At 35.3% G+C, this 22,199-nt stretch overlaps 1 protein-coding gene across 4 annotated transcripts in view; it reads left to right on the top strand.

Moving 5' to 3' along the window:
- MYO16 (myosin XVI) overlaps window positions 1–22,199 on the top strand; it is a 374,829-nt gene that overhangs the window by 271,382 nt on the left and 81,248 nt on the right. For all 4 annotated transcript variants that reach the window (XM_033052141.2, XM_033052140.1, XM_033052142.1 and 1 more), the window contains exons 22-27: window positions 2,554–2,706; window positions 3,297–3,497; window positions 12,000–12,075; window positions 15,359–15,534; window positions 19,789–19,869; window positions 20,108–20,313. In XM_033052141.2, the coding sequence (XP_032908032.1) occupies window positions 2,554–2,706; window positions 3,297–3,497; window positions 12,000–12,075; window positions 15,359–15,534; window positions 19,789–19,869; window positions 20,108–20,313 (893 nt within the window). The remainder of the gene's footprint in view (window positions 1–2,553; window positions 2,707–3,296; window positions 3,498–11,999; window positions 12,076–15,358; window positions 15,535–19,788; window positions 19,870–20,107; window positions 20,314–22,199) is intronic.

Below are 22,199 nucleotides of genomic sequence, written 5' to 3'. Positions count from 1 at the left end.
CTTGACTTTAAAGCTGACTTATCATGTACCTGACATTAAAATAATTTTTTAAAAATTATTTTACAGTAGACATTTTGTAGCCAAAAATAAAATAATTTGTCTCAAATAGAGATTCCCAGCTCAGTTCATTTTGTGATTGATTGGTGAAATACTGCACAAGATTTAATTGACATCTTACTTTTCCCAGTAGCACCCTTTTTTATCCCATAGTACTAGTACTAGTTTGCAAAGCTAGTTTAGTTCATATTCACCCCATTTCTACATTTCAGCTGCTTTAACTATTATGTCAACCAGTATCAAGATTGTAATTTGACACATTCATTTTATTACCTTTTCCCAGCAGGGTGTATAAAGCACTGAAATGAAGAAAGATCTGATTAGAATTTGTTGCTTTCCAGCAGTCCCTGGCTGGTGTCCTGGTTCTTGTTCTGCAGGGCTGTTCTCTAGAGAGCAGCTTTGGAGCAGTTTGCACTTTGTGCTTGAGATGCTTTCTGCTCTGATCTGCAGTACCTTGTGGCACCGTGGCAAGTCTGCCAGTCTAGGTGATAATGGTGCTTATGAAGCACCCCAGTGCTGCAAATACACTGGGCAGTAGAATTTAAAAATTTGGTTTTTTTCTTTACAATCTAAGCTTTCTATGTATGAATGTTTTGACAAAATACTATTCCTTTTATTTTGCTACTTAAAACCAGTACTGCTTATCAGATCTTTGTAAGATGTGTCTAAGACAATCTTTCCTTCCTCTCAAATTGTATAGTTCAATAATTTTGCTGTTCTGAAATACTTTTATTCTTTAATGCATTTTAAGAGATTGGCTCATGATAAAAAGCTTGAGTTTACAATTTTTCTTATTGTAAAATACATCCTTGTAAAGTTGAATGACCTAGTTCTCTACATAAGTCATTTGCAAATATAGATATATACAGTCTGCATCATTTTAAGGCTTTGCCATATTCTGCAAAGTGTTAGCTTGTCTGCCATATAAAACAATGTTAACAAGCTTCTGGAAGGATTTTGTAATTAGAATTCCAGAAGTAATCAGTAAAGCACATTTTGCCTGCCACAGAGTTAGAAAAGCTGTCTTTTCCATAAAATAAGTAGATCCTGGAAGTCAGTTGTACACTTCTGTTGTTAATAAAATAAGGTAATAATCTGAATGTTTATAAATCCCACTTTTAAGAAATACTGGTTTTATTCGAGGCTGTCTATTGTCCACATTAGTAAAGAGAGTTAATAGACATTAGTTTGTAAAATTAACTTTGTCTCATTTCTTCTTGCTGTTTTCCACACTAGTCTATTTTTTAGTCTAGCAAGTACAAGTTGACTATACTAATAGCAGGTGCTAATAGAAAATTCAGGCAATTCCTACTCATTACTTGGGTTCCCTTCCCTCATCTGGATGTTAAGCCACATAATTTTAGGATTGATCTAAATATTTCATACTTTTAATATGACTTGCTGATAGAATTGCTTTTGCACACTTCATTAATGGAAGATATAGTTAAAAATATGTGACTGGTTTAGACTGAAAGAAAATGCATGCAGGCATTCCTTGCATCATTTCTCATACGAAGTGTTCTTGCAACCTTCTAGGAGTTTCTGTTTTCTTAATTTCTTAGTTATAGTTAATGTAGAATTGGATGAGGTTTTCAAATTTTCAACTAAAATTTCCACTTATATATCTAAAAACTGTTAAAACATTTATTCCACAAGGTTCTTAAATATTTACATATTTTAACAGGTGAACTTTGAATAAAATACGAAAGCACACAAATAAGCTGATACAATTCCTGCCTGTTTTTAATTTAAAATCAGATTTCTGTGAATCTGTTTAGCTTTGCATCCTTTAAGGCAATCAAATCAAATATTGCCTATAAGACAATATTTTAAAATCTTCTACACTATTTATCCCTCCAAACGTTGAACTTTTCTATGGAACGCAATTTTCTTCCCAACTTTCTCTTAGAATATGTATAAAATGGAGAACAGCATCTACTAATATGTCCTTAGGTATGTCCTTATATGTTTTGGTAAAACACAATGAGCTCTTAAGAGACTGCTTTAGACTTCAGTGACATTATATGTGGAAAAAGAGTTTTGTCTCTGTTGGCACTGAACTACAGACTCAGGATCTTAAACAAATATATAGGGTTTGTTTTTTTTTTTCCTAAAAGCACATTGTATTTGTATAACCTTCCTGAGTATAAAATGCAGAAGAATATTAAATATACCAATTTATATGTAGAGTTACCCTTCTTCATTCAGTGGAATTAGTGTGAATTTCCACTGTATTTGTTAATGTTGATATTTGATAATTCTTATGTGGAATTCACAATGAACTGTTCAGGCAGAAAACTGTGTATTCCCAATTTAATAGTTATAGTTGTTAAAATCTAAATTTCCCTAGGGTCTTCCTAAATCTGTGTTCTACCAAGAGATACCATATTGTGGATTGACATTTCTTCAAATTTGATATTAGACATGCAGTAAAACCTACACTGTTGAATTATCCAGTAAACGTCTAATACTCATTTTTTCTTCATCTTACAATAGCTGTGTGTCAACATGACCAATGAGAAGATACACCAGTACATCAATGAAGTGCTTTTCCTACAAGAGCAAGCAGAATGTGTACAAGAGGGAGTTGCCATGGAAACGATGTATTCTCCTGGTAACCACACTGCAGTCTTGGATTTTTTCTTTCAGGTAGTTTCCAGATCCATTTTACACCACGTGTGTTTGTGCACCATCTGTGCATGCTAGGCTAATACAAACTTGTGCTCGCATTTTCCAATTTGTGAATCTTCAGACAAGGTTGTGGGTCCAAGAGGCCACAGCTGAGTGACTCCCAGAGCTGTCTGACAAAACAGGGCTGAGGAAGATGCAGCAGCATCTCCCTGCCTGTACAGCATCCGTACATCACGTGCAGCATCCGTGTGTTGTGGCATGGCACCTGTGCTGCTGTAGGACTGACAAAGTTCTGTTGTGAGCCTCACAAGTTCTTTATTGCCTGAAGCTGGCTTCTGAACAACTTTTAAGAAGCAAGTAACACAATTAGTTTCTAATAGACCGTCAATAGCAACCATTTTTGGCAACTGAAATACTGTTCCCTACATTTCTTATAGAAGGACCAACCTTGAACATTTTTCAAAATATTTTAATCTTTTTTATTTTTCATGGTTTTTATAGTGATATATGTTTATGTTTACTAAACTACAAGCTGTGTTACTCTATACAAAACAACTGAAATTCTAGCTCTCCTGTATAAAACGAGAAGAATCTGTTTTTAATTTCAGAAACCATCCGGCTTTTTGTCAATGCTGGATGAAGAAAGCCAATCTGTTTGGTCAGTGGAACAGAGTCTTTCTAAACGCATTCAGTCATACCTGGATACATCAGATACAAATACAGTCTATTCCTCCACAAAAGATGGAAATGGTAACCTTGCCCCAAAGGATCTGGGCTCCACCTTCACTGTTATGCATTATGCTGGGAGGGTAAGTTGTTTGAATACCATTTACATGCACTTAATGAAAAAAGTTAACAAAATAAAATTTTACATGTCTTCTCCAACTCCTGGCTATAAATAGGTTTTCACTGTCAAGTGATAAATTTTCAGAGGACATCTTAAAATCTCAATGCCGTATCTAGTGTATGAAATGTGTAGCTTCCATCACAGCATGCAGGAGACAGGCTACATGGTTCTGGCTCCTCAATTTTGTTTTCCTTGTAAGCATTCAATGTAGAAGGGGGTGATTCAGATCCCTCAGCATAAATTTTAATGCCATTTTAGTTGGCTTCACTTTGCATACAGATGTGATTCCAGAACAGTACAGGTTCCCTGTAGCTCCTCTGTTATATGTGTAGACACCTGGGCTACTAGTGTGCATCTGGTAAAAAAAAAATCAGAAACAAAGTCCCCACTTTTTCTTTCTGTTAGTAGTCATAATATCTTTTCCCTACAAAGACCCCAGAACATGCCAAATGTCTTTCAGCATGACTGTAAAATTAGATTAATATTTTTTTATTCCCCTGCCTGCAGTGTTAACAGGAATAGTGTAATCAGTTCTTTTAAATAGGCTTTTTACTATTTCCTTTCCAGTTCTTCATTTTCACAGTGTCCCCACAACCATGTACAACTCAAGCAAGCAAGTAAGATGTGTGTTTAAAGGAATAGTATTTTTTTTTAATATAATCTGACAGTGGTATGAGTAGGGACAGATCTATTTTGTGGCTCCCCATTTGAAAGTGAAGCTGATGGAAGTCCTGAGTTGTGTTTTGAAGCAAGGAAATTCGTTCCTGCCCAAGGATAGAAATGTGGTCATTATGAAAAGGACTGTTTGACTAGTCAACAGGTCCTAACCCAAATACTCTGACTGACTCCCTGGAGGTCCTTCTTTCATCACAAGGCCTTCTACTTAGAATCAAATTATTTGCAAAGTTAAGTGACTTGGATATCTCCACTATTGGCGCTTGTGGTCACAAAATGGTTAGATAACAGTACAACCAAGATTTTGAGAAACTTACTAGGACTTCAAGTGATGGAATAAAGAACTGACCATGAACTTCAGATGTCTAATTTAATTTATAATTTTTTTAATATTTGCTACATAAGTATTTTTTAATGTTGTTCTGTTTAACAAGTTTATCATAAGAGCTCAAAAAGGTTCCACACCCCAAAACTTGACATGGAAGCAGCAGCAAGGCATCTATACTAAATTCACAACCAGAATAATAAGCAAATTTCTTCAAAATGAAACTAATTTTTGTCTTATTCTCTGAAGAACCATTCAGAAGATTTGTTAAGACCAGTATTTCAGGTGCCTAGTTCTGAAAGTGAAACTGTGAGTGGTAAAGAGGACACTTTTCATTAACATGTGTTTTAGCCTTGCATGGTTGTTTAGATTTTTGTTTTATAACATAGATACTTGGTTTGACCTTTTTCTAATAATAGTAATGACATTTCATGTCAAAGCATGAAGAAATAGCTCTCCAAGTAATGTAAAGCCACACATTTTTTTGAAGTCAGTGGAGATCCTTTTATTTACATTGGCAGAGGAACTATTCCAGTCAGGTTCTTCTTTGCATCCTTATAACAGCAAAATGCTTAGCCTCGCCAAAACAGAAGTCCTCTTGCAACTGCTTAACTCTCTTTGCTTTAATAGTAATTGAGCTAAATCCCTAAAGACATTTGCATTTTTGGTATCTTGTGGGACTGTAAACTATCATAGATTGAAATTTCCAGCATTTCATTATATATATTTATATAAAACATTAATGGTAGAGTGACTGCATTAACAACACAAATTGAGTTTATTCTGAGACTAGTATGTCTTCATATGTTGAGAACCTGAATATGAAAAACTCAGATTTTAAAACTGGTGATGCTGTTCTTTAGACTGCGCTATTACATTTAGTGGCTTTTTATAGAAATCATTGGTGATATATGCTTTATGAAAATTTTTAAAGGATGAGGCTTTTAAATATATCAGGATTTATTTGCACTCAAAAATAAGAATTTCATATATAAAGTATCAATATCGTTTGGCAGGTTTTGAGACCCATTTTTATAGCCTGCTATCAATTAAATGGGTGTAATGTAAGTGGAGTATAAAGCAATTTTACCCTTGATTGTTGCCTTCAGAGATCTCCAAATTTAAGATAAGGGGCCTTAATTTTATTGTCACCACAATTTTTCATGGATTTTTACTCCTTTAACTTGGTAAAGCTTCTATGTATTTATATGAGTATAACTGAAAGATGAATTAGACACAGAGGGTAGAGAAAGAATTACAGGTAATCCAACCAAAGTCTCCATTTCTAGTGTTAATCATTTATGTTCAGCTGATGTGTCTAGGCTGGCAGTTGAAGAGGAAGTCACACTGAATGTAGCAGGCTCTGTGTTAGAACATGTAGGCAGACATCCTGATTTCTCTAGGAACAGTTGTAACTGCAATGTACTTCACAACCAGTGTTAAAGATCTCCTCTGAGTCGTTAAGAAAAAACCGAAACGCTAATATTCTGTGTTGGCCATGGTATGAGCCACTTATGACCCTTGTAATTTGGGCTTCTTTTCATCAGCAGTGTATGGATGGAGGTTGAAGTCCAAAATAATGAATTAGGTCCATTTCTTCACTCAGACACTTGCAGTAGCTATTTTAGCAAATCAGAAGTGAAGTTAAACTGGAAAAGGCAGTTATTAAAAATACTTCCTCAATGAAAAGACCTACTTTTGTGTATTTAACTGAGACTGACATACAATTTTTTGTGAACAAAAGTGATATAGCTATGCATATCTTTATATTCTGAGATAATTAGAGCTGATACAGATGCATCCATGCAATTTTAAAGTCTTCTAAGATATTTGTATTTGGTGAAATTTTGTGTCAGGATACAGATAGAAAAAGTATCTTCCACTATCAAGTCTTCTTAATTGAACATGTCATGAATTGTCAGGTGTTGCCTATTCCCCTACGTTTCATGCTCAGCAACTTTTCCTAAGACTACATATGCCTTATTAATGATCCAAGCATATGAACTTTAAACTATCCCAGAAAAATCAGTACTGAGAGAAAAAGAGAAGAGAGATGGTCAGAAGTAAAAGGAAGCAAGATGTTGAATTGAGACAAAGAACACACAGGAGGATCCAAGTAGCATGTAAGGGGGAAAAGAAACCCAAATAATTTGGAATCCATACTTAATTTTCTGGCTGAACCAATACTTCAAAGAATTCTGTGTATATTCTGAGAGACCTTGGATTTTTAGGTTTTTTTAATTTTCTTGTCTGTTTTAGAGGGAAGAGGAACAATATGTACAACTTTTGCTCATAGAAGAAGTCAGTACAGGGGCCAGATATTTTAGTGGAATCTGAGAATGAATATTGTTTTGCACAAATGGGACAGAATGATCCAGTGGAAGAGAGAAAATGAATTTTGCCTCATTTCGTTTGAATTTTGCTATTATTCCTGAACAAGATTAAATCTGTCTTTTTCTGCATAAGCAATATGATATATTGCTTGTGAACACACATGAACACATGCTTAGCAAAGGCCACTGTCAGCATCAGTGCTTTATCATATCAAGTATTTTACTTTATCTCCTAGTTTTAATTTTACAGCTGAACAGAATCCTACAATGCCTTGACACATTATGAGTCTTTTCTATGAGCTCTTTAATGTCTTGATATCTGAGTGCTGTAAAACAAAAAGCTTATCTGTTTTGTTCAGGCAGATGGTAGAAGAGAATGATTTAGGGGTTTTATGACTGAAGAAAAAAATAATCCTAGTGGAAAATAATCCTAGTGAAAACCTATCTGAAGGTTGCTTAATACATTTCTCTGAATGCTTGCGGTCTGATTTCTTCCATAAAATTTCTGCTCATCTGAGGCATTGCTTTGTTTCTGATGCCTGATATGACTGTGAGTGTCCTGAGATGCTTCTGCCAGAGATTCTGTGGGGGAAGAGGCACACGCTGCACCTTGCAAGCTTGCCTTGAGGTAGCAGAGCAGTTTATGGGTGCATCTGGCCATCAGCTAAACTATCCTAAGAATCTGTAATACTGAATTTCTCGGTTCATTTATTGATAACATTAATATTTACATTGTGGACTCTCACTTAAGGAAGGGCTTCACATTAATTATATGTTTGAACTGTCGGGCATATCAATAACCATGATTTTTGAAGAAAAACATTTCCATCATTGAACTTTCTCAAGGACTCAAAGTCCTTTATTTTTAAAAATTGTGTGGAAGAATTAGCATATCAGTAAGTAAATCAGAAATATATTGTCTTAGCACAGTGCCAAGATACACAGCTTTACCTAATAGTGGTATTTAACATACCAGTATTTGAGATAATGAGCTATTTGCCCCATTGTTCATGTGATCTGAATAATATGTTATCATAATTTAAGCTTTCTGCTGTTTAAATTAAACTTGAATTTACAAATTAGATAAGCCCCTTGTCACTATTTACCTTTCCATTGTTTTGACTTTTCATACTGTAATAAACTGAGCAGACCTAAAGATTAACTCCTTTGCTCTATAAACCAGTGCACATAATGCTCCTTTAAGTGCAGATCAATGTCTTTCTCAGCTACCTGCATATCAAAAATATACCTCCCAGCTGTCAGCTCACCTTCAGCAAGGCAGTCTTCTCTGAAATGTCTTGAAATCCCAGGCAGACTCTGAAGCTGAACCTCTAAATCAAAAGACAAAAGGAGGTGGATTAATCAATAAGGATGCTTTCATTTTCAGTATTTTTCCCCCAGGCTGAATCCCCAGACACAACAATCAGATCAAATCCAATCTAAACTGTACCAAGGCCTATAAAGGCTGCTTGACATGGATTCTGGTTTTCACACAGGCAAGACAGTTCTGCTTTTTCTCCCTTTCTCTTTCTCTTTCTTTCTTTAATTAGTCGTGATTTAGGATTTTCACTTACTGTAGAAAATGATAAAACACTTTCTCCCACCCTTCTATTTTGTTTCTAAATATTTCCTTCTTTCAAAATGGTATTCTATCACAGTGTTAGAATAATACTTTACAGACTATAAAATTATTTAGCTCATTCATTGCTTAACAAGACTTGTTAGGGAGGTTGATAAACCCAGTGATCCTTAAAAAATGGTACATGCAAGCATATCACTCACATTCAAGTGCTGGCAGAAAATTAGCAAGTACAAGTGAATCTCTGTGCACTAAATTGTGCTTGGACAGGTTCTCAAAAATTTCTCTTTTGCTACATGAACTAATTATTTTCTTATTAACCAAACTTTGCAATACAGGCAAAACTGAGTTTCTGAGTTACATTTTAATATTAAAATAGTAAAATTTTAATGTCTAACTGGGAGTGCAGCCAAATTGTTCTTAATATTCCAGGTGGCATTTTCCTAGCTTATTCTAGGGTTCCTGCCAAATTTGCCATTGACCATGAGCCTTTTGCTTACAAAAAAAAAAAAGTATTTTAAGAGATTGATGAAATCTATGTGTAAAGGTGGTCCTTTTGATAAATTGTATATTGGAATATCCAATAAACTTGATGAAGATCCTTTAAGCAAGTCAGTTGTTATGAGAGAGGATACTTTAGTTCAGAAGAAAGTACATACAGTTTTCTGATTTTCTGGCATAAAGTTAATTAATGAAGCAAAGAGGCAAGAATATGTAAAAAGATAAGAGGAATATGCAATTCCCAAAGTCATCTCTGTGCATATCTGGTGAGTCTCCTGTTTTCTGGGTTTTTTTGCCTCTTACTTGTATCTGGTAGTTCTTATGGTATTAAAACCAGCTATGCTACTTAAATGAGCAGAAAACAGAGTCAAAACAAATAAATTTAGAGTGCTTGTTTTTTTGCTTAGTAATTAGTGAAACTCCTTGACATGGAGTCTTAAAAGGTGCTGGAAATGTTAATGACATAGGAAAGTGAGATTTGAGGAGGAAATGTGAGTCAAGAGATACAAAACACAAAGGTGAGATGCAGCCTGCAAGACAAGAGTGCCTTCATGGGCAGAGCCCTGAAAGCTGAGAAGGGAACTGGTGGCTGGCAGAGTGGAAATATTCCTCAATAGTTTTATAGTTTTCCCTAAATATTCAGGACTAGATGAATATTTGGCCATAACCATTACACCTTATGTTAAGCTCTCTTCCTTTATGAACTTAAATTTAGGAGAGCAATCCAACTCCATTTTGTTTCAATCTCTTACAATGAAATATAATGTAGTGTGGAATGGCACACCTTTTTTTTTTTTTTTTAAATAATAAAAATAGTTCAGGTATTCAGATACTATATAAAGGTCATGTTTTCTTTGGCTAGCAGAGACATATAGGTTTGCATATATGTTTATATGATGACCCCAGTCATCATATAAAGCAAGATAAAGCAAACTGTGAAAAATAGAAGTGACAATAAGGAGTATGTTTTATAACACTGGACCCATTATCTAAGTGAGTGCACATTTCCTGTCTAAAGCATACAATATTTGCTTGGTTTTTGTCTCCCCAGACTAACTGTGTTTGAGTGCTAGCCAGTGCAGGGTTTGGGCCAGGTTTATTTTACAAACACAGTGGAAAAAAATTGAGGGAAATACATGTGCTTTAGGGGGCACATAGTTTGCCATCTCTGATGAAGGCAAGATTAAATCAACAGAATTGTCAACTGGAAGAGGACTTATTTCTTCTTCTATTTTGTGAGACTGGCAGTGACTAGGGAACCCTAGAGTATCATTTAATTGAGTCAGTTTTCATGTCTTTAGGCAGTGAATTAATTTACCAAGTCTATGGGAAAATTGTTTAGAGCGTTGGCAATTTCTTCACAAAAGGGAGTCCTCCTAACTTTTATCTATTTTATGTGATATGAAATATGTCTTATGTATATAATTCTAGAAGTTTGTGATGTATTACACTAGCATCAATACTGAAATTTCTCCCTATTTCAATCTAAGTAGTTAATCATAATATAGTATCTCCCACTGCTATACTTACCTACTCTTCCCACCAATACTAATTCTCTTCTTCTAATTTAGTCAAAGCCCAAGACACTCAATTAGGAACTGGCATTATGGATTTGTCATATAAGTTCTGTTAATTACCTTTTATGGACCAATATAGCACAACATTTATGTTGAGTACACTAAAAGCATTTAATAGTATACTTAAAGTATTCTAATAGTTTGCTAACTGTGTTGTATGTTCTTGGGAAATGCAATTAGAAAATAAATAACATTGCATCTGTAATGGAAAAGAACCATAATTCTCTTGTTATACCTTGTTCATGTCAGACACCATAGTAATTACATAATTTGACAATTACTCACTCTAACAGATTATACACTTCCAAGTCACATAATTTCTTTTGTGAGCAAGATAGCATTGCATAATTGTCAAATGACCCAATGGAAAATTAGTGCACTGATTAGTGTTACTAATCTTAATTATATATTTATGGCTTTATTAAATGTGCAAGGATAAAATTTCTCCAAACACCTAAGGGGTTTAGGATTTAGATCCAACACAAAAAATTAAAGAAGGCTTTAGACAGAACCACGGTCCCCAGGTAAATAAAACCAAACCCATTAATATCTGCCTAATCATGCAAGTACTGAAATCTATAATTTTCTTTCTTTTTAACTTTCCCTTTAGGTTCGACTACTATGCAAGCCAGACCTTCATATATCTAAAGTCTGTAAATTAACTAGTTGTTTTTATTCCATCCCCATACAAAGTTTTTAACAAAACCAAAAAACGAAAGAACAACTTCTTTCTTATCTTAGTGCTCCTTTTCTATACAGTGTCTTCAGGGATGGGCTCAGTATTAAGAGACATTTGGTTGTATTTCTTCATTTTGGATGTTCCCTTAGCACCTCTGTCTAGATCTTGGATTTTGCTCAATTTTTAAAGTGTCTCACACATGTTAGAATTTATCTGTGATCACATGACAGATGCAGGGACAATCCAGCTCTTTATTATTGAAATCACAAACAGGCAACTGAGGTGACCCAAAATCCTTATGGGCGTAGTTGTTAGAAATGCAAATGGGATTTATGTATAACCTATTGACTGAACTTACCTCCAAAGGATATATCAGTGTTTGGAACTGGTCCTGAGTGTGAGTTTGCACTCAGATTGCTTTGTCATGGTTAGTGGGGACAGTTTTCCCATTGACAAGGAGATCTGTGACCTGAGAGTGAATTGTTTATCCTGCAGAGAAAGAGTTGTTAAGGTCATTGTCTCCTGCTTTACAGCACATATTTGATTCAAAGTCTTGCATGGTGGAAATGTTTTAAAATCAGTCCAATGAAATTTCTGTATTGTTGCAGAGGCACATGATGTTCACAAACCAGTTCTTCTGGGCAGCATTGCAGGCGCTTAGAAAATGCCAAAAAATACTACCTGGTGATAGCCTTTAACTGCTGAGTGGAAAACCTATGACTTCTTTTCTACTGCTGTAAAATTTTTAAAAGATGCATTGGTCATTACTAATGATGTCACAATATTTTATTATAGGTAACATATGAAATTGCTGGCGCGATAGAAAAAAATAAAGATTCTCTTTCACAAAATCTCGTATTTGTAATGAAAAGTAAGTAAATGCTATTGTGATTACTGTTGTTAGAAATCAAGATATTATGACTTGATCTTAATTTTCATTTTAGTTTTACGAGACATTTATATGCATTTCCAGTAAAAAAAAAGTCACCCTCACCTTTATCAAGTGTTTACATATAGCATTGTTTGGAATTTTCTCCAAAAAAAAAAAAAGCTTTTAGATTGATGAACATAAAGCATATTTATCATGTGATGTGATGTAAAGAAAAAAAAGGTGTCATATGATGGGTGAGAATGACTTACAGAAGAAAATAAGTATGTACTAAAGCCAAAATAAAACTCAGAAAATAGGGGAAGGAAATTAGGCTCCCAAAATCATAGAAGCTGCAGTGGGATGCGCTCTACAGCTTGAGAACCCTTCTAAAAGCAGTAACTTGTGGGCGTTCTTATGTTTTTCAGTGAATAGATATAAATGTCCATTGAAATGCAAAATTAAATGCCTTTCAGTGCGTATATTGTATAATTACGCCAAATAATAATAATGAAACCAATTAATTAAATAATCATAATTAATTAATCATCATTGAGTTAATGAAAACCTTTATCATTTTCCCCTTAATGGAGAGGAAAAACAAAACATTTTCCTCAGGCAAATGCCAGTGCACTCTTAGGTGTAATTTGTCTTTTCTCCAACCACTTGTGTTTTTCACTTAATATATTATATACTTGTATTTCTTGCCTTAGAAATAGAGGCCTGTTGTTAAAATGTATTGCATTTTAGCCATTTTACTGGAAAATTAGACAAACTCCCTAGTAAAATAGTTGATGCAGTTTAGATACAAGAAGTGTACATTCCAAATGAAGAAAGGAATTAAAGAAATATTCTTGAATATAAGCCTATTGACTGTAGTTTTTGAGATACTTGGAATACACATGATAATCTGGCAAAGAGAAGGTATGACAACTTCCAGTACGTTCAATGGCAGAGAGCATTCTTCCATTCTCTCACAGTCCTTTTTTGCACTTTCATTGCTATTTTGTGTAATTAGCTATGTAGCTGTTAAAAGGCAAGAATGGAGGATTGGATTGGATAGAAAAAGTTTAATATGATGGGAATTAGTATATATACAACTGAGGAGTCATAATAATAACAATTAAAAGTAATGGAAAAATTCTGCAAGCAGAATATTTACAAACATTCAAGTCATTTAAGGGCTATGTTCCTTCTTTTTTAAGTGACTTAGGCTTAAAACCTGTTGATTGTCAGTGATATATTTCCTTTAGAGATATTTTCATAAGTTGTGTAGGTGTATAACTTAAGTGAATGCTTACTTTGATTTTCATTGAATTTTGTTTCCTCAGTCAAAACTTTTAACTATAATGACATTAAAGTAATTTGTGTATATGTGTTGGAATGTGGAACATACCTGCTGGAAAAACATCAGAAGAGACTATTGACATGGGATGTATCTGTTTTAATTTGAAAGGCATAATTTCTGTCCTAATCCTACTTATTACATTTTAAAAATATGGTTGTTGATGCCCACTGATTGTGCTGAAATAATTTCAATTTTCTGCTTCCATATCTTCCTCATAATTTTAGTGTTCTTGTTAAGCAAGGAATAGTAATCTCCACAGAAAAAAGGAAACAAATCTATTGCATTTATCATATAGTAAGAAACCTGTAAACAGTTACTAAAGAGCAAACTGAAGATTTTAACCTGCTATGCTAAGCTATTATTTATAATGCTAATCCCATTCATTTTTCTGGGTTTTTGTTTATTCATATGATGGATGTGATTATAATACCAATTTTCTAGTTCTTAAAAAAAAAACTTAACAATAGTTCAGCATTGTTAAGGATGTATCACACAACAAATTCTTGACACTTATTGGTGCTGTGGCAGTTCAAGCAGCATTGATTTTCCATGGTTCCTGTGCTCACAAATTCATAAAGACTGAAATTAGGAGAAAGTACAGTAATTTCACAATTATAAACCGCACCATTATGACTAAAATTTTGCTCTCACCCCAGAAATGCGGCTTACACTCAGGAGCAGCTAATATGTGAAAATTTTTCTGAAATTTCCAACCCTGGAAGTGCAGCCAAGGTGCCGAGCCGAGCACCTGCCAGTAAAACCCTGGATTGCGCGATTGTTACAAATTGGTTACTGTGTTGCGTGGCGGGTGGAGGCGGGCTCCGTGCCAGCAGCACGGGGGGTGGGGGGAGGCGGGGGCTCCCTCCTTCAGGCAGCGCAGCCCAGGGCAGAGGTGGGGGGCTCCTTCCCCTCCTGCTGCCGCTGCCGTGGGTGCCAGCGGGCTCTGTCCCCACCTGCCACCACGGGGCAGCGCTGGGCTGGGGCGAGCGAGCCCGACGGCAGCGGCGGCCGGCCCCGAGCGGCCTCGCCAAACGGCAGCGCCGAGCTGGGCCACCTGGCCGAGCCCGCACAGCCCAAACCAAGCCAGTAAACCCTGCAATCCCGCGATTCTGTTACTATTTGGCAATTTTGTTGTATGCTGGTCCTTGCTGCGAACAACAGAGCGGCTTATAATCAGGTGCAGCTTGTTTATGGACAAAGAACGAAATGTTTGCCGACACCCGGAGATGTGGCTTATAGTCAATGCGGCTTGTAACCATGAAATTACTGTACGCTATCTGTCATAAAATCCAGATTTTTTTGTTTTTGTTTAAAAGCACCTCTTGGAAGTATATTTATTTTGTACAAGTAATTATATATATGTATGGCATTGTCTTTTTTCTTTAAATGTTTTTAAGTGTGGTCTTGATATGGAGAAACCAAATTTTCTACAGTTCTGTCCTTCTCCTTGCCTTTTTTTAAATCCCTTCTCATATTTTGTATATATATAGCACTTCTGTGCAATGAGTGTCTATAATTTATTTCTGTCAAGTGTTCTGATTGTTTCTAAATACTACATGTTAGGAAATTGTGCAGAACTCGTCTCTTACACTGCTTTAATAGATGGATCAATTGAGAATCCACAATGGAACAAAATTCAGAGGTGATGATCCCATAAGTAATTACGTTTAGACAGATTAGCATGAAAGGTTTTGGTTTATGCCCTCTATTTGATCAGCACAGAACCTGCATATGTTAAAAATAGTGTTACTATTTTCAGATATTGAATTTTCTTTGATAACTTTGATAATGCTCATTTTTTTAATTGTTTGTTTGTTTTAGGTTTCCTTATTTAATTCTCTCCTACTGTGTGTCTTTTTACTGATGTATACAATATATATAATTTTCTAACTTCTATTTTACCTTCATGCATTTCTTTCTTTTTTTTTTTATTTTCAGCTAGTGAAAATGTGGTCATCAACCAATTGTTCCAGTCCAAACTGACACAAACTGGATCACTTGTTCCTCCATATAATTCCCTTAAAATCAAAGGGTGTAAAGCAGCTTTGCTCAGTAAAAAAATATCTATAACCTGTCCAAGTGGAGAAGCAAAGAAGTATATTGAACTCAGCAAGGTAAGAATTTAGGATTCTTTCCACTCTTGGCTCCTTCAAGATTTTTCTGTTATTTTGTCATTTCTGAAATAATCTTGTTCTCTGCTTCATTCTCTGTAGTCATTACACTATTAAAATAATTTAGCGCTTTGTATCAACACTAAGGAAGAAAAAGTGAGAAAAGGTTCTCATTTATGAACACTAATAATTCTGGTTCAGGAATCTCTCTCTTGTACTCTTTGAGCAGAAGGTCAAACAAGGTGATTAAGTCCTTCAAGCCTTCATTCCACAATTGCCTGGTTCCAGGGTTTATTAGCAGTGAATGCAGTCTTACTAATTTTTGGTTGCATAGGAAGACCTCTTGTGACAAATAGTTGAGTAAATTAAGACATAGGAAGTGTACAAAGAAAATCTTAATATCCTTATGTCAACATGAGAAGATTTTTGGTTTGCTAAATACAGTTTTATGTGGTTTTCAACATGTAAATATTGGCCAACATTATTATTTTAAATGGTCTCTTACATGTAAATTTTCCCAGTCATTTTGAAATCAAATCAAACGTGTCATTTCTGAACTTATCACTTTTCCTGCAAGTAAGTCAGACAAAAAAGTTAAAAGAAAATCCTAAACAAACACCAACAAACTACAAAAAAAAAAAAAAAAAAAAAAAAGTGGAGAAACTTTGAAGATTATCAGAAAATTAATTGTTCACATCACAAGGAACATCTCTCTTGAAAAGAAATAATGTGATTTACTGAGTTAATTCATGACAGAGCTTTGTAATTTATCCTTCTAGAAAAGAAGCACACACTTCTCACAATACATCAGCTGCCTCACCAGGCTTCTTGAATCTTACAGCTCTATTTTTGGTTTACAGCTGCATAAAATTGATTCTGTCATGGGATTAAGGAGCCTGCTCTCATGTGTCATTGTGGAAGGCTTTGTACATCCATAGAATGGCAATGGGACTTCCCCTATAGTCCCCCTGCTGATAACAGTGTAATTCCTGACTACTGTTCTTGTCAGTAATCTCAGTGGAAAAATTTAAGTTGAAGTGAATGGTGTTGGTTTAAGGCTATATTTAGCAAACAGCTGAGGCATTACAAGGTGCCTTTAGGTGCCTTTCCACTGTAGTAACAGCTTTCTAGAGGAAACTTCCTAAGGATGTGACAAAGATCCCAGTCTCATACATGAGAAGAAGTAGGAAAAGCATATCTGAGGTAGAAGCCTAATCAAACCAGGGCAAAACACTGCACAGTTGGGATCTCTGAAATTATGCTGATTTTGACATGTCCAGAGTAGCTTTTAATCTGTAGTTACTCTCTTAAGAGACAGAAGACATTAAATTCCTTTGGAAAGTATGATATCTGAAGTCAGAAAATTCAGATTCACTGAGAATGCTGTGAATTTTTAGGCATTAGTTGGAAGGTGGGAAGAACTCCATCCTTCACCTCTCTGCAGAGACAAGGATGGCTTTGCTTCTCAAACACAGGTGAGACAGAACACTTTGTTCGTACTAAGTTGGCCTAATTGGAGCAAGGTGCTGTGCTGCCCTGCAGGACTGGAGCAGAACTTAAAGAATCTAAGCTGTTCCACTGGCAAAAAGCAACACTTGTTTTTTTGGAATAGGCACTCAATGCAGGATCTGGAAGTAGGTAAATGCTTAAATTCTAAATTGTGCATCAAGCCCACATCTGTAACTCTGCTGTCCCAAATAATTCCTTCCCTTCTTCAATATAACCCTGAACGTCTGCTGTGATGGACTGAAAAAATGTTGGGTTTGTTATTTTATTACCATAATTGCAAATGCAATATAAGGGGATTTTTCTTGCCAGCCTAAAATTAAAATTATTATCTGTTGGAAAATCATAACTGTTGTATTTTTATTGGAGTTTGTCCAGAAGTTAAAGGAAACAAAACGAAGGAAAAAAATAGAAAAGAGGAGCGGGAGAAGGAGGGACATTAAAGCAAAAAATATCAACCAGAGGCTGACATTGCTTTTATATCTGAAATTTGAGTCACAACATATATCATATTGAAGGCAGTGGGAAACAAAAAATGGAAGGTACACATGATGCTGTGTATGGGCAGTCATCTAGACTCCACCAAATCCAGGGAAGGGAAGTAGAGAAAATTAAAGTCAAATAGGAGTTTGTTGTGAGTTCTCTTTCATCTTGTCCCTGCAATCCTAGCTGATTGCTAGGTTATGTAATTATAAATGTCTCTATGTATGGCCACGCATCTGCTCAATTTTCCATAAATTACTTTTTTCTTGATGTTGAGCATGCTGGCTCAAGTAAGGATAGTCTGCCTCTTTGAACTAATGCTAGCAGAGTAGGATCCAAGGCAGCAATGCATCCGTTCTAAGATAGACATGAACAGATCTGTTAGCTGGCCAGAAGTTTGGAGCACATAAGGAGTCACAGGAATTTGGGGATGTCAACTCAAGCCTCTGTGACTTATGAAGACTATGTCCCCTTTTCAAATAAAATAGATCTTCACTGAGACTCTCACAACTCTTGCTCACATCAACTCTTGCTCCCTTGTTTTTTCTCTAATCTTATCCTGGTGCTTATTTTGTTGTCTTCCCCTCAGTTGTTTTGGAAGAATTGGATTGTTTCTGAGTTTATACAACAGAAGTCTTTAGAGATTTTTTTAGGAGGAGATTCTAACTTCTTAACAGTGATTGCAAATATATATATATGTGGTTTGTTTTTTTTTTTTCCTATAGATTAGAGGTGTGAGATACTGCAAAGTAAAACTGTGTATTAGGGGGTAATAGAAAGGTACAGCTTGGGTGATATAGCCTTTTTCCTTAGCCCATAGCTGAAGATTAAAGATGTCCAAGTTTGGAGAGTTTGAATTACATTAATGCTTTGTCTTTGTCTTTTCTCATTTTTCATTAATTTTCTCTCTCTCATTCAGAAACAAATATTTCTTTCCCATGGGAAGTCATATGTAATATGGGAGAGCAGGCAGGAATTTTGTATCTAAAGTGCTGCTCCTGAATCTCCCACTAAGTCAGGAAACAATCTTGAACTACTGATTTAAATATTGAGAAGAAGGGGTAACAGCATTATCCACAAGGTGGAGAAAATTCTATTTTGGCTATATTCCTCAGTTATTTTGTAAACTTCTACTGAAAAGTGCCATTGGCATGCTAGTGGTTTGTTTTATGAGAAAAAGTAGAACAGATCTCTCTTACTTTTTAGTTTTAAAATTGAAGGTGAATTTGCCTTTAAAATCTTATTGCATCCTAGTAAGTAAAATAATAAAGAGCACCAAAATTTAACATGGTGAGTAGACAATTGCTTGCACTACAATATTTTTAATGCCTTTTGGTTTGAGTGGGCCAAGCTGAGAAGATGCACACTTTTTTGATAAAAGTGGAAAAAAGGAGTTGGCCAGAACATGCTGACTCAATAGAAAGGGATTTTTATGGGGTAAGTGGACTGAAGAAAGTCAATGGAGAGTCAAAGGTGAAGTCTGTCATTGATAAGGGGGGTTAAATCCCACAGCTTTGCCAAATCCTGGAATGCAATAATTTTGCAAGCCTTTCTGTAGAAAGTTTAACAAAAGACCCTAAATTCTGGGAACACCATATTTAGTATGATTATTGCCATTTTGATCTCAAAGATAGGATATAGAGCAACAAAAAATAAATTCATCCTCTTCTCCTAATTCTGAAGTATGGGGTGACATTGGTTCTAATGAGATAGGGAGTTATTAATATTTATGTCTCTAATTGGTGAAAATGTGTTAAAAGTGAAAAGCTTAACTTAAGTTTAAGCAATTGTTCATGTGTGCAAGAAGAAATTAGAAGAGTTTTTAAAAATATTTATGCTATTATTTTGCTATCAAGATTTTTTTTTAATTATCTGTACTCTTAAATTTACTGACTTAAACATCTGCCAAAGGCATAAGGCACTTTCTTACAGTTACAGAATTATGCTACTCCTAGACTCTGTGGGATACTAACTGCACAAGTCCTGCCACAGAGTTCTGAAACATATTGATCTGCCCAGTTTTTTGTTAAAGGTATATTACTTTTATAATGTATGTAGCTGCTTTTGAAATCAGAACTTGCCAGTGATGGCTCTGCAAATACCTGAGGATATTTATACACTTCCCATTTCTTTGTGAATGTCAGTCCTTGTCTATGACACAGTTTTTTACAATTTTTTGCCTTCATTAGTCAATTGCAGTAATGATAATAAAGGTGTACTGCCCATCTTGAGATAAAATTGTTGTGTGTGTGCTTTTCTCTTCCACAGCTGTTGAAAAAGAAAGGAACATCCTCATTTCTTCAGAGACTGGAACGAGGGGGCCCAACCACTGTGGCAATACAGCTCAGGGTCAGTGAAAATCTTATGGACAGAAATTTGAAAAGAATCTCCAGATGTTTTAAAGGCAGAATAACCCTCTGCAGATTGCAATGGAAAAAAGAAAAATCTTGTTTGAGAAAACCACTTGCATGACATGGTCAATCATTTTGAGAAAATGATGTTAAAAAGTTAGGAATAACATATGTGTTGAGCAATAATCTTAGCTGCACAAGAATTATTGAAAATTGTTTGTTTTCTTTTCCCCCAGAAATCACTTGCAGATATTATTGGGAAGCTGCAGAATTGCACACCACATTGCATTCATTGTATTAAACCTAATAACAACAGGTTGCCAGATACTTTTGATAATTTTTATGTGTCTGCTCAACTGCAGTATATTGGTGTTCTAGACATGATCAAAATTATACGACATGGGTATCCAATACGTCTCTCCTTCACAGACTTCTTGTCAAGGTAAATTCTTTCAAGTTTCATAAAACCATTTCCTTACCCACAGTACAAAGCCTTCTGTTGTGTTCTGGTAGTGCTTGCAATGTTGTTTTGCTTATGAGTCTCATACTTTTTTCAGAGAAAATCTTGTCTGCTTACAAAGAGTGTAGGAATTTTACTTTTTAATTGAACAAATCATGAACTTCAGAAATACACTTGTAAATTTATAAATTTATAAAATTTATGTTGGTATGGAGAAATAGATTTATAAAGATCATCAGGAAAATTAAATTTTAAAGGTATGACATGATAAAAGGGCTCTTTTTTACAATATATGCTGTTTGCATGATTTTAAAAATATTAAACGTTGCATATTGTCTGCAGATAATTAAAAAGAAGAAGGAGAATTAATCTAATTTTTTCAACTTTCTAGGTATGGGTTTCATGGGTTCATTATTTGTATTTCATAGGCTGGGATTTGTTCATGAGTGGTCATGAGGTACTAATGCTCATGCCATAACTCTGTTTTTATTATTGTTGTTAGAAATCAGTGACATATTGAATTAATGTGAAAACATAAAAAGGTCTGCTCCTGTCTGAAGGCAAACTCTTGTTCCCCATTCCCAGTTCAGAGCTGGGGTTTTGGGTCACTTACATTCTCAAAAGATTCAGGAAGGAAAGAGGACTGTGTTGCCCAAGAAGTATTTGTTAGCAGCCTCATACACTCAAGTCAAGTTCTTTCTCTCTGTATGTTCTACTCCTTGATTTATATATATCAGCCAATCATGATCTGGTCTGTCTATTGTTTTACTTCTGAAAAACAGCATGGGAATATCAGCTGCTTACACACAGCTTTCAGTTGTCTTCTTGGAAAAAGTTGTGGATGTTCAATTGCTGCTTGGGCAGAAAGTTTTTCTCTCTGTAAATATTCAACCAGTGAGTTTGAATTTGAATTATAAATTCTTACACTCGTACAGGAGTATAGGAGTTTGTATTTCCATCTCTTTAGTAAATAAACCATCTGTGGGGTACCACAAAATCCATCCTCCAGTGTGAATCCAGCTGGGCAGGCTGGTTGAGAGGAAGATGCTCACAATGGGAGATTTGGGAAAGCTTTCATGTTCTGAAATTGTATGGGCAATCTCTACATAGACATTTCTGTAAAACTGAACTGGACCTTTGAGGCATTATTGCATGAGCACAGTGCCAAAACCTTTCCTACTGTTAGATCCTCACTGTGATTTCTGGCAGACATTTGCTTCCCAGCCTTTTTTAACTGCGATTCCCAGATACAGGCTGGGAATTACTGCAGGCCTAGGATCAATCCTGTGGGTGATGTGGAGGTTGCTCCTCACTTTTGGAGGGTAAAGGAAGTTAACCATATCCACAAAGGTAATTTTCAGTGCCAGAGAATGACACTCTTAATAGTATAGGCACAAGTCTGACTTATTTTCTTAATTTTGAGAAGTTTTGTTAAAAATGTAAATTCTCTCTTTTTCATCCACACCTTCAAGTACCTCCCTAACACAAATTTTTGCACAAAAGCCTAGAGGCTATCTGGTGTCTCACAATAAATATTTAGTTGCAGTAACAAGAGTAAGACAAGAACAGCAAAAAACCTCAACAATGTGATGCCAGCAACCTTTATGCTGTTACTTTAAAGTGTTCGATTTTTGTTACTCTGCATCTGTATCACTTTTTCTCCACAATAAATTACCTTTACAGGTTTTTTGCAGCTGAGCCCCTACCATTTTTGCACCAGGTCATAATAATTTTATTGTTATACATGAAATTAATTAAACAGTGATGGAGCTAGCATGGTGTCACCAAAAATGAAGTTCATTTTATAATATTCTTTGTGAATATATGTTGAACCTACTCAGAATTTAGTAATAATCACTCTGCATACA

The sequence above is a fragment of the Catharus ustulatus genome, chromosome 2, assembly GCF_009819885.2.
Source record: "Catharus ustulatus isolate bCatUst1 chromosome 2, bCatUst1.pri.v2, whole genome shotgun sequence".
In the NCBI taxonomy this organism is placed as follows: domain Eukaryota; kingdom Metazoa; phylum Chordata; class Aves; order Passeriformes; family Turdidae; genus Catharus; species Catharus ustulatus.
The sequence above is the reverse complement of the archived record's forward strand: the minus strand, read 5'-3'. Positions and strand labels throughout refer to the sequence as shown.